General features: G+C 41.4%; 3 protein-coding genes across 3 annotated transcripts; all 3 read left to right on the top strand.

Annotated features, from left to right (window-relative positions):
• Positions 1-687: 687 nt before the first annotated feature.
• On the top strand, positions 688-2955 carry LOC137882169 (guanylyl cyclase-activating protein 2-like). The gene is made up of 4 exons (XM_068724323.1): positions 688-885; positions 987-1136; positions 2600-2708; positions 2828-2955. Exons 1-4 carry the CDS (start codon positions 688-690, stop codon positions 2953-2955), a joined length of 585 nt encoding a protein of 194 aa, XP_068580424.1.
• A 1625-nt stretch (positions 2956-4580) lies between these two features.
• Positions 4581-6379, top strand: LOC137882171 (guanylyl cyclase-activating protein 2-like). Its single transcript, XM_068724325.1, has 4 exons — positions 4581-4823; positions 4960-5109; positions 6008-6119; positions 6240-6379. The coding sequence occupies exons 1-4, from the start codon at positions 4623-4625 to the stop codon at positions 6377-6379; spliced, it is 603 nt and encodes a 200-aa protein (XP_068580426.1). The 5' UTR covers positions 4581-4622.
• Positions 6380-7605: 1226 nt separating this feature from the next.
• Positions 7606-14778, top strand: si:ch211-210p4.6 (malignant fibrous histiocytoma-amplified sequence 1 homolog). The gene is given in 10 exon segments (XM_068724310.1): positions 7606-7678; positions 8900-9764; positions 10011-10308; positions 10491-10677; positions 10780-10973; positions 11162-11661; positions 12593-12750; positions 12843-13017; positions 13649-13716; positions 14014-14778. Coding segments are annotated over 10 exon segments (2502 nt in total). The 5' UTR covers positions 7606-7662; the 3' UTR covers positions 14055-14778.
• Positions 14779-15304: the final 526 nt, after the last annotated feature.

Genomic DNA, 15304 nt, shown 5'->3' with positions numbered 1-15304 from the left:
GAATAACAAATTGTACTGCCACTTTGTTGCAGGCTTGTCAAAGCTCAGTTGGATGTCTAATAGACAAGATTACGTCTGTGAGGAAAAGGATCATTAATGGTAATAGTTCAATGTGTAACGTGAAAGAGGTCACTCTAAATCAAACCCCCCCTCAGAAAACTTGCACCCAGCTTTGCAGTTTTGCACAGCATACATACATTGAATGTTGTTGCTGCATTCGGTCAAACAGAGTCGCACACACAGTAAGTGATGTTGCCACAACAGCTACTATAATGGGAAAGTGTAGTTTGCATTCATCAGGCGTGCAGAAACATGCCTCCGGATGAATTTTTCAGTTTCTTCTGGTTTCCCCCAAGTTTCCAAAGAAATGTATGCCGTACTTTTAAAATGGACAAACCTGTAGTTTACACGTTGGAGTAGTGCGTGTCTTTCCTACGAGTTTGGCCTACGCACATTTAGCTGCAAACCTAATTAACCCAGTGAGGAAAACCCCACCAACATAATACCGCAGTAATCCTGAGGCCACACTAATCGCCTGTCTCATAGGCAAACTGGAGCTTTGGGATTCCACAGGGTTAAAAAAAAACACCTAAGACTGTGAGATGCCCATTTCGAGTCTGGTCACTCCAATGTGGAGTTCATACTCAAAGGTTTCCGGACTATGGGCTGTTGAATTACAGGCCGGTCATGGGGCAGACACAGCAAACAGAGAACACTGACAAGATTGATGTCAAATCAATTCAGGATATGTATAAAAAGTTTGTCATGGAGTGCCCAAGTGGACTACTTTTTCTGCACGAGTTCAAGCGTTTCTTCGGTGTGGACCCGACAGGGGAAGCGTCCGATTATGCGGAGAACATGTTTCGAGCTTTTGACAGAAACGGGGTGAGAGAGTAAAAGCTTGTTACAGCCTGACATACTGTTCATCTTCACCAACATGTTGGAAAATGTGATTCAATGTGTTCTGATTCAACCTACCTTTTCAGGACAATAGAATTGATTTCCTGGAGTTCGTAGCAGCACTGAACCTTGTTTTCCGGGGAGACCTGGAGCATAAACTGCGCTGGTCATTCAAGGTGTATGACAAAGACGGCAATGGCTATGTGGACAGGGAAGAACTATGGTCAATAATTGATGTAAGTCTACCTTTAGGTCAGCTACAACTGTCTTGTGGGTGTTGGTTGCAAGTGAAATACTGAGCTTGAAAAAGGAGAATCCCTCAAAGTAAGTTGTCCTCTTACCAAAATGGCATTTAGCTTCAAGTTTAAACTTAAGCAGCAGATGATAGCAGTCGTATATTTTCATCTTGGATCTTCTTCTAGGATGTGTACCCCTACCATATAAAATATGTCTGGAGTTCTCAAACTAAAGATGAGTGAAGACAGAATAAAGAAGGAAAAATTATTCTCTATAAGAAAAAATATATGTTTATAAGCTATATACAAGTATAGCTTATATACATATGGAATGTGTGGATGTTGACATGCACTGTACAGCGCTGTTAGTTGTCCGACTAGAAAGGTGCTAAGTATATGCAAGGCTATTTAACATTTAAGTTTCGGCAAACCACGGATATGTTGAATGTAGATGTTTTTACAGCAAGTGAAGTAGTACAACGTTGTTGCGTTACGTTGTTGCGTTACGTTGTTGCGTTACGTTGTTGCGTTACGTTGTTGCGTTTGTTGCGTTACGTTGTTGCGTTACCTTGTTGCGTTACCTTGTTGCGTTACCTTGTTGCGTTACCTTGTTGCGTTACCTTGTTGCATTGTTTAGTTACGTTGTCACATTATATTAGATCTACATTATAACTCTTCTCCCCTATGTAAAGTGTCTTTGGGTACTTAGAAAAGCGCTATATAAAACGAAAGTATTATTATTATTATTACTATTATTATATTATTACACAAATCATAATCTTTTTTCAAACCTTAACCAAGAAGTTTCTTTGCCTTAACCTAACCAATCGTTTCAAAACATCAACTAAGAGACACTGTGTGTTTCTGCAAGCTTGATACAAGGCTGATATTAAAGGTATTTGTTAAATGTATTTTTGGTATTAGGGTATCTGGGGTTTGCAGAAACCTACAATGCCAGCATCTGTTCTGGCGACTGGATGCTAGCTGCAGGTGTGAGAGTGAATGTAAAAATGTGGATTATCTGAGGATTATCTAAACCATGATCACTCAGGTTCAAGTCTGAACCCAAATATTCAATTTGTTTCTCTGCTGGATTTCAATGTTTTTCTTCCAGATCAAACTGGTTTTCCCAATAGCGATGTATTATTGTGGTAACTGGTAACATAGGAATCTGTATCTTTTCTCTGATTAATTACTCTCAATCTAAAGCAAAACTAAATGCAATGCCAGGACTGTGCAAACTGGCTTGAAGACTGTCAATGGGTTGTTTACAATCTTTAAATTCAATCAGTTGTATTTGTTAAATCAAACAGAATAACTCATATTCAAAATATGTGATGATAAATTGAGTGCTCAAGATGGTCAATCTTCATTTATTCAGTCTACCATGCATCGCTAAAAAGGCTGTTGATATGACATTTTCTTTGTTATTAACATTAAATATTACATTTATTTTTTTGTAGAGCCTCTATCGGATAAAGAAAGGCTCAAAGATCGACACGGATGATACACAACTTACAGTGGATGAAGTTGCGGATCGAATATTACAGGCCGTCGATAGTGATGGTGATGGTAAGCTTTCATTACGGCACGTGTCATGTTATGCAAGGAAAACACTTTTGTAGAGGGAACACTTTGTTGTTTCAACAGAGAGCATGAATCCAGACTTTTGACTTGTTTTTGTTCCACAGGTCAAATTAACCTGGAGGAGTTCATCAGAGGCGCACAGGAGGACCCCTGGGTGCTCAACATGTTGCAGTTGGACATGAACCCTGCTGGATGGGTGCTGGAGCAGCGGAGAAGGAGCACACACTTCTGAAATGACACGGGCCTTCTTCATGTGGCCAAAGGGAGCACAATCATGGCTGAAATCTAGGAATGGCTTTATGTATTATTATATACAATACATTATTAATGTATTAAACACACATTTTACAATTTTGTAATTCACAGACTGAAGAAAGGAAGACATTTTTGATAATTGGCTCTTAGTACGACTATAATTCAACTATAATAATTAAGCTTATGGTTAAGATTAATTACATTTTTTTAAAATACTATTCAAGCTATATATATATATACATATATATGCTTGCTATATAGTGCTCAAGTCACAGCCTTCTTGTTATAAAGTGTCAATATGTAAATAGTGTATGATAATGTCTGCTTTTCTATTGTTGTTTTTTCTTTGTTTTTCATTTTTTTCTTTGTTTTTTCAGCAAAAAAACAACATTACTAGAACACTATTACATTCACATTGTGCGTATTGAATTAAAGTCCATACTGTAAAGTAATGTTGTTCTACCTGATTACTGTTATAAAAGGCAGTTTTTTGTTTTCTTAATCCTATGAATTAAAGTTCAGTAAAAAAAAACACAAGTCATTGTCATGTCCTGCTTCCCAGCTGTACGAATGTGTGCTAGTGTCTTAGTCTTAGACCCGAAATGCATGCTCACCTCTTTATTATAAGAAGTGTTAAACATTCCTTTTCCCATCCAGACCGCACGAGTTACAGAGATCTCCTCTTGCGCCACTGTAAACACAGTGGCCTGTCCTCCCCCCACCTCTTCCAAGTCACTCAGAACCGTAAACCCTTGGGATTTACTCACTCAGTTATTCTAGCTCAACAGGTTTACCTGACTGTACCCCTGTGAATCATTACTGACTCAAAATTGAAGATTAGAAAGAGCTGGTTAACATTTACATAGCATACTACGGCCTGTGATTTGCAGTGCAATTTTGGTGTTTGAATTAGGTACCAATAAATATGTACAAAGTGTTAACTCTTTAATTACACAGTAAAAAACAAATTACAATTGTAATTGCTAGGGGGCAGGGGTGTAACGAGTGATTATATAGGCCTTTGACAGAATAAAAGTTGACATCACAGTAGGAAAAGTAAAGCTTTAAATGATGAAACCGATGATGGCTGAATCCCCTAAGCCCTAAATAAAGCATGCCATTACTATACCAGGACCTGATCCACAAAAAAGTATTAGAGGATAGATGAATGTTGTTGTTTTTGTACAAAGGTAAATAAGTGCAAGTTAATTTTATCACTAGCCACTAGAGCTGTCAACAGCTACAGAGAAATGTACCTGTAGGTGTTTCTGTACTTATAATAGTGACTACAGGGGCTTTTATTGTAGATATAAATCATAATTTTAGTAAGCAATAGCGGGAAGAGTACCTGTGACCCTGAGTCACAAAAGGGTCAAGATGGGATCAAGCGTGTGGATTACTGCTTTAAACACAGCTTGCAAAAGACTTTGGCTAAAAATAAGCCTCTTGGTTAGTGTCAAGCATCACATGAATCAGTTATTACACTCCCCTCGGTTCAAGACCGTCAACTGCAGCCATGAGGAGGACACTGGACTATGTCTTAAGGATATGATTTTAACAAATCACCCGTATGTATTTATTTTTTTTTCAAATTAAATAAGAAATTCTGAGTTTTTACTGCAGCGGCATGATTTAGAATTCAGCATGGGTCAAAATCAGCAAGTACAGGCACAGGAAGAAGAACTGGAGTTAAACTGCATCCAGGACCTCTACAGGTCATACATCACGGAGTGCCCCAGTGGATCTTTGTACCTGCACGAGTTCAAGAAGATGTTTGGAGTACAGCATGGTACACCCGAATCGCAGTACATGGACAGCATCTTCCGAGCATTTGACATGAATCAAGTGAGTTACGAAGCCGCTTCAACTGAAAGTCTAAGCAAAACGAGCAACAATGATTTGTTCCCTGAATTGAGTTATTTAAAAAAAAAAATGTCCCATCTATAAACTTCCCTTCAAGTAATTTCTCCCTGTTTTTCAGGACAACACCATGGATTTTATAGAGTACGTGGCGGCGCTTCATCTTGTTCTGCGTGGAAAGCTTGAAGACAAGCTGCGGTGGTCTTTCAGGGTGTTTGACAGCGATGACAACGGCCGCCTAGACAGAAATGAACTGCGAAAGATTGTTAAGGTAAAAAGTGTTGATTTCATGAACCACTTTTCATTTCATTTAGGTTTGCCCTGATGTTTTAGCCTCAGTTCTCATGTGTTTGTCAGAAGACCATCTCTATGTTTTTAGTTATCCGTTGCATTAACTGTATATTTAAGAAGCAAATCCAGCAATGTTAGCTTGATTAAGTACCAACCAACTGTTCGCTTGACTAGTTGTTTATGATGACCAATGGCCACATATATCATATCCGATATTTATAGTATTGAATATAAGTTCTACTCCAGTGCATAGAAAAGTTCTTACTTTTAAGGACTTATTTGAAAACAGTATTTTTGATCAACTTCAACAATGATGGTGCAAACTATAAACTCACACACTGACAGAGTCTACAGCCAAGCTAACAGCTCTATGAGGCTGTACCTACAGGCACAGTGGTGACTTGAGCTAAATGCTAACGTCAGCATGCTTACGTGCTCACAATGACAACGCTAACGAGCTGATATTTAGCAGGTAAAATGCTAATCATCTTAGCATGTTAGCATGCTAACAATGACTAAAGAGCACGAAACGCGAAGTACAGCTGAGGCTTATTGGAAATCCATTAGTTTTGCAAGGTATCGGAAGTAAGCAAGTATTTTTAAATGTTAACCAGCTGATTGTGCTAGATAAAATGTTTAGTGATTATCAAAGCTATTATTGATCATTTTGGGTCTATGAATGTCTGATCAGAATGTTATGGTAATCCTTTTAGTTTAGAGTCTGGGTCAAAGTGGTGGACCAACCAACCAACAGACCATTAGACCGTCATTGCCATCCCTAGAACCATGGCACTAGCGTGGCTCAAAACCCCACAGTTTGTCAATGGCTTTATCCGTTCAAGATGAGAAACTGTCTAATTGCTGGATTTTTCTGTCAGATAATCTACAAGATAAAGAAAGGCATTGTGTCTGATGAAACGGGAACACAGAACCTCACTACTGAGCAGGTGTGTGAGCGCATCTTTCAAGAGGTCGATGTGAACGGTGATGGTACGTTGACTGCAAACTCAAAACCAATAAAAATCCTCGAACAAAATCCCTCCAAAAATAAGGTTTCCTCAATATTTAGTCGTAAATAATTCCCTCACAGGTATTCTGTTTGTGGTGCAGGTCAGATTACACTGGACGAGTTCGTCGAGGGGGCTCAGAGGAGCCCATGGCTGCAGAACTTCCTGCGGCTTGATGTCAATCCCTGCGGATGGGTCCAGAGGTACTTGTGTGACAGGAAACTGAGTTCCAAAAGTTCGTGAAGGCCTTCAATATCTTCAGACCAGACTGCCAAATTGAAAGGAACTGCATTGTGAACCTCCACGAAAAAGATAAATGCTTATACCAGCAATGTGTGAGAAGACTCCTCATGTCTTTATTGTGCAGTACAAAACCAGCATTTTGTTGACTCTCCCATTTTTTGTTCAAGAACTCTTAAAATACTCCAACTTGGCTTGAGCAATTTGCTCGAGCAATTTCACTTGAAAAAAGAAGCTTTTTAAGATATGTGATTTTACCAGAAATATGACATTATGTAGAATATCAATTACTTTGTGGCCTCATATTGCTTTGAAGTGTTTGTTCATGAATTGTAAACTATATGTTCATATTTTTAATAAATAACTTCATGAAACTTGGTGGTTTTTGGTAGCATACAATGTGGTGTGGTATTTCCCTACAGCTACGGCTACAATGGAAATAAAGGACTCTCATGTTTGGTTTATATGTCGAATGGAAACACAAGGTTAACGAAGCCAAGGAACAGAAGTAGTTGCTTGAAAAGGGCACTCCAGCAGTTTACAATTGCACTCTCAAGTGAAGGTCAAAATTGATAATGCAAAGCCATCCTAAATTTTAGTGCCTGGAATGGGTCAAGCTTGAAAACTACTCAATCCTACACTTCCCATGATGCATCTACATAGCGAACGTTGTTACGTACCCAAGCTCCTTCGCTGCTAAACAGCCATGTCATTTAAATTCCACATCCCTGTTTGTAACTTTAAGTCTTCAAGTCTAAGTGAATCATTTTTGTACGCCTGTCAAGATCTGCTGATTAAGACTATATCCAAATAATTAGGCTGTGTGCTCAATTTGAAACTACTAACTACATTTACTGGACTTGTGGCAGTTATCATGATCATTATTTATATCATGTCTATTTATTTCTGACAACCTTCAACCACAACTTTCGAAACCAACTGACCGCATCAAACTGCGGTCAGTAGAGGTACTTCCTGTACCTCCTTTTCTTTGAACTGATGCTTTATTATTGGTAACTTGGTAAAGTTTGTACTCATAAAACTTTTAAAACGTTATGTACTGTATACACCACAAACGTTGAAACAATAAAACAGAAATCATGATTTATGACAGTTACTATGGGAAGTAGTGAAAGTTTGTCTCACTTCCCTATCTCTGTGGTGGGAAATGGTTTGCGTCATTCACGGGCTAAGCAGTTGAGCAGGCATCCCTCCTCAGTCACTTTATGCGGATATCTCTCAACAAGAAACGTGATCCATAGATATCTGAAGAGAATGTGAATAAAATGGCCTTTCTAAATGGTAAGCAACCTAACATGTATTTTGAATATAGTTAGGGGTCTGTGATTATTGTTGACGGTGTTGACATATCTGTCTGTGATACAGGGATATGATATATTGAGAGATATTTTAATTGTTCTTTTATGCTTGCTCAAGGTTAAGTATTTCCAGTGAGGTATATTTCCTTAAAAAACAATATTTCGTACCGTGCAAACAATATTAAGGTAGATTTTACGATCAACCTATGTTCTGTTTTGTCAGACTACGAGCCCTGTCATCCTGGCATTTATCACAACATTGTTTCTGACACAAATTAATTCATATAAAGTGAATCATTGTAATCATTGGATTCACTAGCAGAGGCCCAATAAATCTGTGCGGGGCTTTTGTGTAGAGCTTAACTTTTGGTTAGCTTTAACAAACCGCTTTGACAGTGCTGATCTTTTTAAGGGAACAGAAAGTCCAAGCCACATTATTACGTGTGACACCATTAAAAGTTAAACAATCCTGTATGCTGACCAGGGGTGTAACAATACACATATTTGTATTGAACCGTTCGGTACGAGGCTTTCGGTTCGGTACGCATTACGAACCAAACAGTATGTTTGAATAATACTATTGCATTTGGAAAGTGCAGATGCTCAAATTGTGGGAAGTATAATGTTCTCTCGGTGGAGCCACTGCGCTCAACAAGGCAAACCACCCGACGTAACAGACAACGCGCTGCCTGACACGCCCACCACGGAAGAAAAACATTCTACTCTGGTGAGCCATCTAGTGAGCTACCTGACCTTAACAACACACTACCTCACTACTGAATGGGAGATGAAGAGCCATGTTCTCCAGACAGAGTCTCACCAGCGAGGATTTGTTTCTTCAGTTTCTAGTGTGAACAAGCACAACTTCTGAAAGTGTTCAGGCAGACAGAGAGTGATCAGAATCTTTGATTTACCACAATGTAATGTTTCACCTGGAGTAAGCAAACTACCAGAGCCCCGTTTCTCAAGTGCATCAAGGGATATTCTTAAAAAAAAGGGGGTTTGTTTCAAGAAGCAGGTGTTCTGGATAAGTTTGTTCAGTAAAACCATCAGTTACCTTAAACCTGGGTCGTGGACTGATGTAGAAAAAGCTGTTTCTGTTTTCTTTTGTGAGACTGACTTTCCTAGACAATTGGTTAACCTGCTTTTTTGAAAAAGGGTCCAGATCGTACATGCTGTAAACCTATACTCATTCATAACACAGTGGTCAGTTGGGAGGAATGGGACCTGTCAGGCCAGAAACTGAAGTCCATTCCTCAAGATCTTCTACCGCACGCTAGAAGTGTGGATTTGTAGAGGAACAAACTGAAACGAGTCACCGGGATCTCAAGATTTACCCATGTGATGGAGCTTAATCTCTCCCGGAACAAGATAATGGAGGTTTCTCAGGAAATGCACAACCTGCACAGACTAGAGGTACTCTACATGAACCAGAACAACCTCAGAGCCATTCCAGAAGGAATCTTCCCACATCTTCAGAGGTTAAAGTTCCTAAAAGTCAGCAACAATCGCTTGGCCAAGCTCCCTTCAGATATAAACCAATGCACCAGTATCACTTACCTGGACCTTTCCAAGAACTGCCTGCAAAACATTGAACCACTAGTTGGTCTCCCAAAATTGAAGGAGCTTTTGGTTGCAAACAACCAACTTACTGAGCTCCCATCCAAGCTCTTCGAGAACGGTAGCTGTGAGCTGACCGTGTGCAAGGCCGCGGGGAATCCACTTAGGTGTCCACCAGAGGAGGTCTGTGCTGGAGGGGTCATGGACATCAAGAGCTACTTCAGTCAAATGGAGGAGAACCCAAACACACACAGTGCCTGGACAGTCAAGACCATGTTCCTGGGCTCCTCCATGGCAGGGAAGTCCACACTCTGTCGCAGCCTGAGAGAAGGGAAACCTGTGGCGGTGGCAGTGGAACATCGGACTGAGGGAATCGAGATCAGTCAACTGTACGTCCAGGAAGTCCGTTTCCTTTTGTGGGACTTTGCAGGGCAGGAGGAGTACTACCTGACACACCATGTCTTCATCACACCACGAGCCCTTGTCGTCCTCACTTGTGATTTAGCCAGGTGAGCAATCGTAACGTTTTTGATTAATCATCTTTTAAGACCGTGGTTCCCAGTCTAAGCTATGTTAGCTGCTCAGTTGGTCCACCACTTTTATGCAGACCGGAATATCTCAACATGTATGAGATGGATTACCATGAAATTGAATACCCATATATGTCTCACAAGTAAAAAACAACACATACTATTGAGCACACTATTTTGGAAATTAGCTCATGATTAAATTATTTGATTTTGATTCTCAATCAGCTACAGCACTGAAGATCCACATTCTTTCAAAGACCAACTGTGGTTCTGGATAAACAACATACAGTTGCGTGTGCCAGACTCAGTGGTCCTTCTGGTGGGAACACACTGCGACCAGTGCAGAGACCAGGAGGAGGTGATGGAGAAGAAGAAAGACATCGAGGAGAAGATGAGAATCATGTTGACAAACAGGAAGACGGTTTTAAAACACCAGAAGAAAAATCTGGAAGAAAACCTGGACATTGCTCTCTTTATGGACCAGCTAGATGAGCTGGATTGCCTTTTGGACTACAATTTGAAGGTACTGGCTTAATTGAGGCATGTGGTCTATTATGCTAAAAACGTTAAAGGTCTTATTTTTGTTTAATATGTTTGGTTTTTTATCCTTACAGACGCAAAAGCACTATGAAACTCCCTTAGCATATGCATTGTGATACCGTGTAGGTTTCCTGCCCTCACAGATGTCCTTGAACTTCCTCTTAGGTTCTGGATCTCGTAACCCTTGACTGCACACGGTCTGATGATATTTCAAAACTCAGAAGTCATATTTTGACATGCATTCAATCAGAGAGTGTTATTCTTTGTTCTGAGTGCATCTTACCAAAAAGCTATGAAGCGGTAGAGCAAGCCATTCATACACTTGTCGCACTAGAGCAAATTCCCCAACATGGTAAGTAAATTTTCAACTCCAATGACGGTATACTTTATTTCAAGTATTACAGAGTATTATCCTATTCATTTTACTCTTTGAATAAAATGCTCTATCATTCAGGTATCATTCCACTTGACGAACTGGGAGATTTAATTCTAAACCATGTTAAACTGAGCAGAGAGAGTCTCCACTCCATCCTACGATTCCTTTTGCGATATCTGCATCGGATCGGGTTGATCGTTTGGTACGAAGACATCAGTGTGCTCAGTGACCGAGTGTTTGTAAAGCCTTCGTTTCTCATCTCATTGTTTAAGGTCAGTGTTGGCTTTCTGTTTCCAAATGCACACATATAATAACAGATGATACATTTGGGCAAATTGTGTGCATAGTGCCAGCATCATAAGAACAGCGGAAGTCTTTTTGTCCCATTACCCACAGTAAGTATGTTTACATGGTTCACACACCATATTTTCACTCTCCCCATCTCTTTTTGTAAATGCAGACTATTGTGAGACATGACCTGGTGCAGCAACTGGAAGGGGTCTCCAGAGACCTTCTCATGCAAGAGGGGGTTCTGGTGAAACAGAAGATCACCTGGGTGCATGACTTGAGGTGCAGAGGCACCCTACACAATGCGGCATTGCGCATCTTGGTCCGCAGAGAGTTAGAGAAACTGGTCGTGGACGATGACGACTTGGTCAGAGAGGTGGTGGGAACCAAAAGGGAGGAAGGCATGCTACTCGCCCTACTGCAGCATTTTGAGGTCTGCCTCCCCTCTTTTGTCGGCGGCTACCTGAACCCCGAGGCACCAGACGTCCTCCCTGGCGAGAAGCAGTGGGGGTACACCAGGGAGGCCAAGAGAGAACCAGATGGAGCCTGTCTCTTCCCCATCTACCTAAAGGATGACCTTACAGTCTGCCACAAGTGGGGTGAGGACAAGCAAGATGACGTCAGTGTCCACGTGTACTTCCTGCCTGAGATCCCTCACGGCTTCTTCCACAGGTATCAAAGCTTGAAATATCTTTCATCGTGTGACATTGACTAACAAATATGTTACTACTCAAGTGTTGATTCAATGTGTATTAGACACATTGAAATAACAGCTGTAGCCTACTTTATCTGACACTTTTCATTTGTTGTATTGATTCAAATACTGAATGTCCTGGTGCAAAAGTATTCTGTTTATTTGCTTGAATTATAGATATGCTATGAATATAAGTTAAACTGTAGGTCTTGGAAGTCTTTGTCAGGATTGGGCTTTGGCCCCTGTTGTTCCTGTGTCTGTGTAGCTCCGCCTCTGATCTCCTCCCGGCTCCCTCCTGTGTCTGAGTGTGTTTCCTGATTGCCCTCATTCACTACACCTGGGCCCAATCACCTGCCCCTTGGTTTTCCCTCTGCCAAACCCTCTCATATAAACTCCCCTGCTTCCCTGTTCCGGTTGTCGGATCGTTTTTGTTGCTTCCCCGTGTGTGCTCCGTGTTCCGGCATTTGTCCTTCCCCAAGTGTGCTTCGTGTTCCGGTATTTTGTCCTTGTGTTTGTGTCTATGTTTTGTGACTTTGCCTGTTCTACAGTTTTTGGGATTTTTGCTCGCTCCCTGTTGGAGTCGCTTTAAGTTCTTGGTTCTTACTAGTAAAATAACCTTGCCTTCCACCCCGTCTCCAGTGTCTGCACTTGAGTCTTTGCTCCACCCCTGCACCACACCTCATGACAGTCTTGGAGTTGAAATGACGCAATCAGTGAGAGAGACGACGTCTCTGTTAGAGCTACAGAAAGATTCAGTCCACTTGTGATGGTGTTAAAGTACATAGTGAAGGTTCTTCCCTCGCTTGTTCTATCTATCCCTGCATACTCGCACAAAAAACAAACAATTGAAAACTTTCTGCATCATTTAACTTCCCTAAATTGTTTGTATCTACTGTCCGTAACCGTCAGAGTCATCATCCAGACGTGCTCCCTGTTCCCTACTCACTGGGTGGGGAGAGAGCAGTGTCTTCTCTGCTGTGGAAACCAACTGGCCCTGGTGAGACAGACGAATAAAGATGAAGATGTGTTCGTAGAGATACGCTGCCGGAGACCTGACAAGCATGAGGGTAAGAAAAAACAAAAAACAAGGTTCACTCTTTCATATTGACTTCAAATCCCCTGCACAGCTAGAGTACAGACAGCTTCTTCCTCTCCTCAGAGTTTCGACGGTTGTGGGATCTGATCTTGGCGGTGATGTCCAAGTTGTTTGCGCTGTCCAAGCAGTGGCCGGGACTGACTCAGCAGGTGCACACACCCTGTCCAGAGAGAGGCTGTCCACACTACTTCACCTGGAGGGACTGGCAGGAGCTCAACAACACTGACTTCTACAACATGTAAGTGCTACCTCAGATGGGGGGGGGTTACCCTCTGTTTGTGCCTCGCATGTATTATAATTTACTTTTGATTCACAGCGCTATGCACCTGTTTGAGTAAGCTGCCGAAAGGAGGTCTCTGGGCCGGGTGATTAAACTCGCCCAGCGCATAATTTGTACCCCATCTATCGAGCGTCAATGGTATTGGTGAGGTGCCTGAGAAGAGCCAAGATGATATGTAGATACAAAACCCACCTCATCAACAATTTGAAAAACAACATACGGAGGAGTTTTGGATAATACTTTAAAACTAAAAAAGGTTTTAGTTCTGTGACTTGAATGTAAAGATAATACTCTTGACAAGAGGCAGAAACTGGGGCTTTTCAAACATTGTTTCCAAATGGGACGCAATTTAAAAAAAGCTGAAAGGATACCTCCAAATTGTTTGAATATTTTGTGATCAACTTTATATGAAAATTGTCTAATATATTAGACGGCAATGTTAAGAATCCAACTGTTCATGGTCTCCCAGTATGATTGCTTATTTAATGTGACAGACGTGCCATGTTTTCACTATCATACCCGTCAGATTGTTTCCATTGAAGCAAGGAAAACGTGGTCACACCGTTCATACTTTGTCTGTTTTTAACAGTGTAAAGGAGGAGAAACTAGTTTGCAGAGGAGGCCATACACGACGGACGGAGCTGATTTTTCCAAAAGGTAAATAAATGTCTGTGTTTACGTGTGTGGTAGGGGGGGGGGGGGCACAACGAAGATGACTCGCATCACATAACCCCATAGTTCTGCAATTGCAACAGTCTAAAATGGTTCTCTGAAGGGCAACTTTCACTTAATCAGGGTTTTGATTTGTTTTGTGATAAAAGTCTATGTGGCAGGAAAAGCTGCTTGATGTTGCCTGTCCAATGCATATGATACTGACACCGATGCACACTTTTACGACTGTGAATTTTGTCCCGTTAGTCACACGAGTCGCCGGTGTGTTTTCCTCTCATATAGCTCCTCCGGCAAGCCTCCTCGCTCCAAGAGAAGCGCTTTAAGAATTGGGTGGGACGCCGCTCAAGATGGAGCGCTGAGATGGATTTCCGGTATCGTAAGCCGGAGAAGGAGTCACAAAATCGAGAAATGGGGAAGGCCCTTTGTCCGTTTTGGCGTGGGCGTGGCTTCTCCATTCTCACCGACTCATCAGCCATGCAGTATTTCAACCTCAGATCTTCACACATCCAGGGCCAGATCATTGTCTCAGCTGCTGTGGTAGCTACTTGACTCAGGCCGCTGTAGTTTTGCGAGAACTGATTCTCATGTCGTTTTGACATTAAACATTCTTTCCCCCTGAGCTTCAGGATCAATCCCCTTCCTGCCTGCTTGCCCCCGTGCGTCCTCAACCCTCATTCAGCCTGGTCTGCACTCCACCCTCGCTCCCCTCGGTTCCTTAAACAATTCTTTTGCGATTCATAGCCACACCACAACATGGATAGGGGAATAAAGACGAAGGGAAGATGGAAATACATTTTGGACAAGCAGGACGACAGAATGAAGAACACTTTTTACAAATGTATTTCTGTTTTTACCGTCTCTTCTCACAGTCTCCCTGTGTATAGTGTCTCCCTCTGCTGTTGTCTCTCTGACATGACTCTTTAATGGTCTCAGCTTTTGTTTAAGCAACATGCCAACATACTGTCTCCAAGGTGAAATGTTTATTTGTTTCACACTGTGAGGACAAGTCTAACGGTTTTTATTCTCAACACTGTCAGGTTGTCTTTCTGTAATAAACTACTATACTGTTGTTGTATATAGATCTGCAGGATAATTCACACTTGTTACATGCATGCCAGTCATATAATGATAAATGCATTGGGTCAGATGTTTAGATATTAGTCTAATCTGAAACTGACCAGCCTAATGAAGACCACTTTAGCGGGAATCCACCTCTGTTTTCCATCCAGTTCGCAGCCCCTCTCCTCTCTATGGGAGCTCCTGCTGCCTTCACGGTCTCCTCGTAAACTCCATGCACAGAATGTGATGTGTTTTCAAGTGCTTTTAGTCAGACGAAATGAGACATTATTAAATCAGACACAGTAAGACAACAGTTCCCGTGATGGGGGGGGGGGGGGGGAGGTTCTCTGTGCCTGTATGGTGGGCCTATTACAGCCTATGCTGGTCTTTACATTCAAACACTGTAAACAGTCTAGTGCCTGTAAATTTTAGCGTGTTTGCACTTTTGACGTTAAGCCAAATATTACTTCCATATTTAGGATTTAGGATTTATAGGCTAATCATAACAGCTGAG

This window comes from Cebidichthys violaceus, unplaced genomic scaffold (genome assembly GCF_023349555.1).
Source record: "Cebidichthys violaceus isolate CVI_PGR_0920_01 unplaced genomic scaffold, fCebVio1.0.p SCAF_30, whole genome shotgun sequence".
NCBI classification, from domain to species: domain Eukaryota; kingdom Metazoa; phylum Chordata; class Actinopteri; order Perciformes; family Stichaeidae; genus Cebidichthys; species Cebidichthys violaceus.
This window is presented reverse-complemented; position numbering and strand designations above follow the sequence as displayed.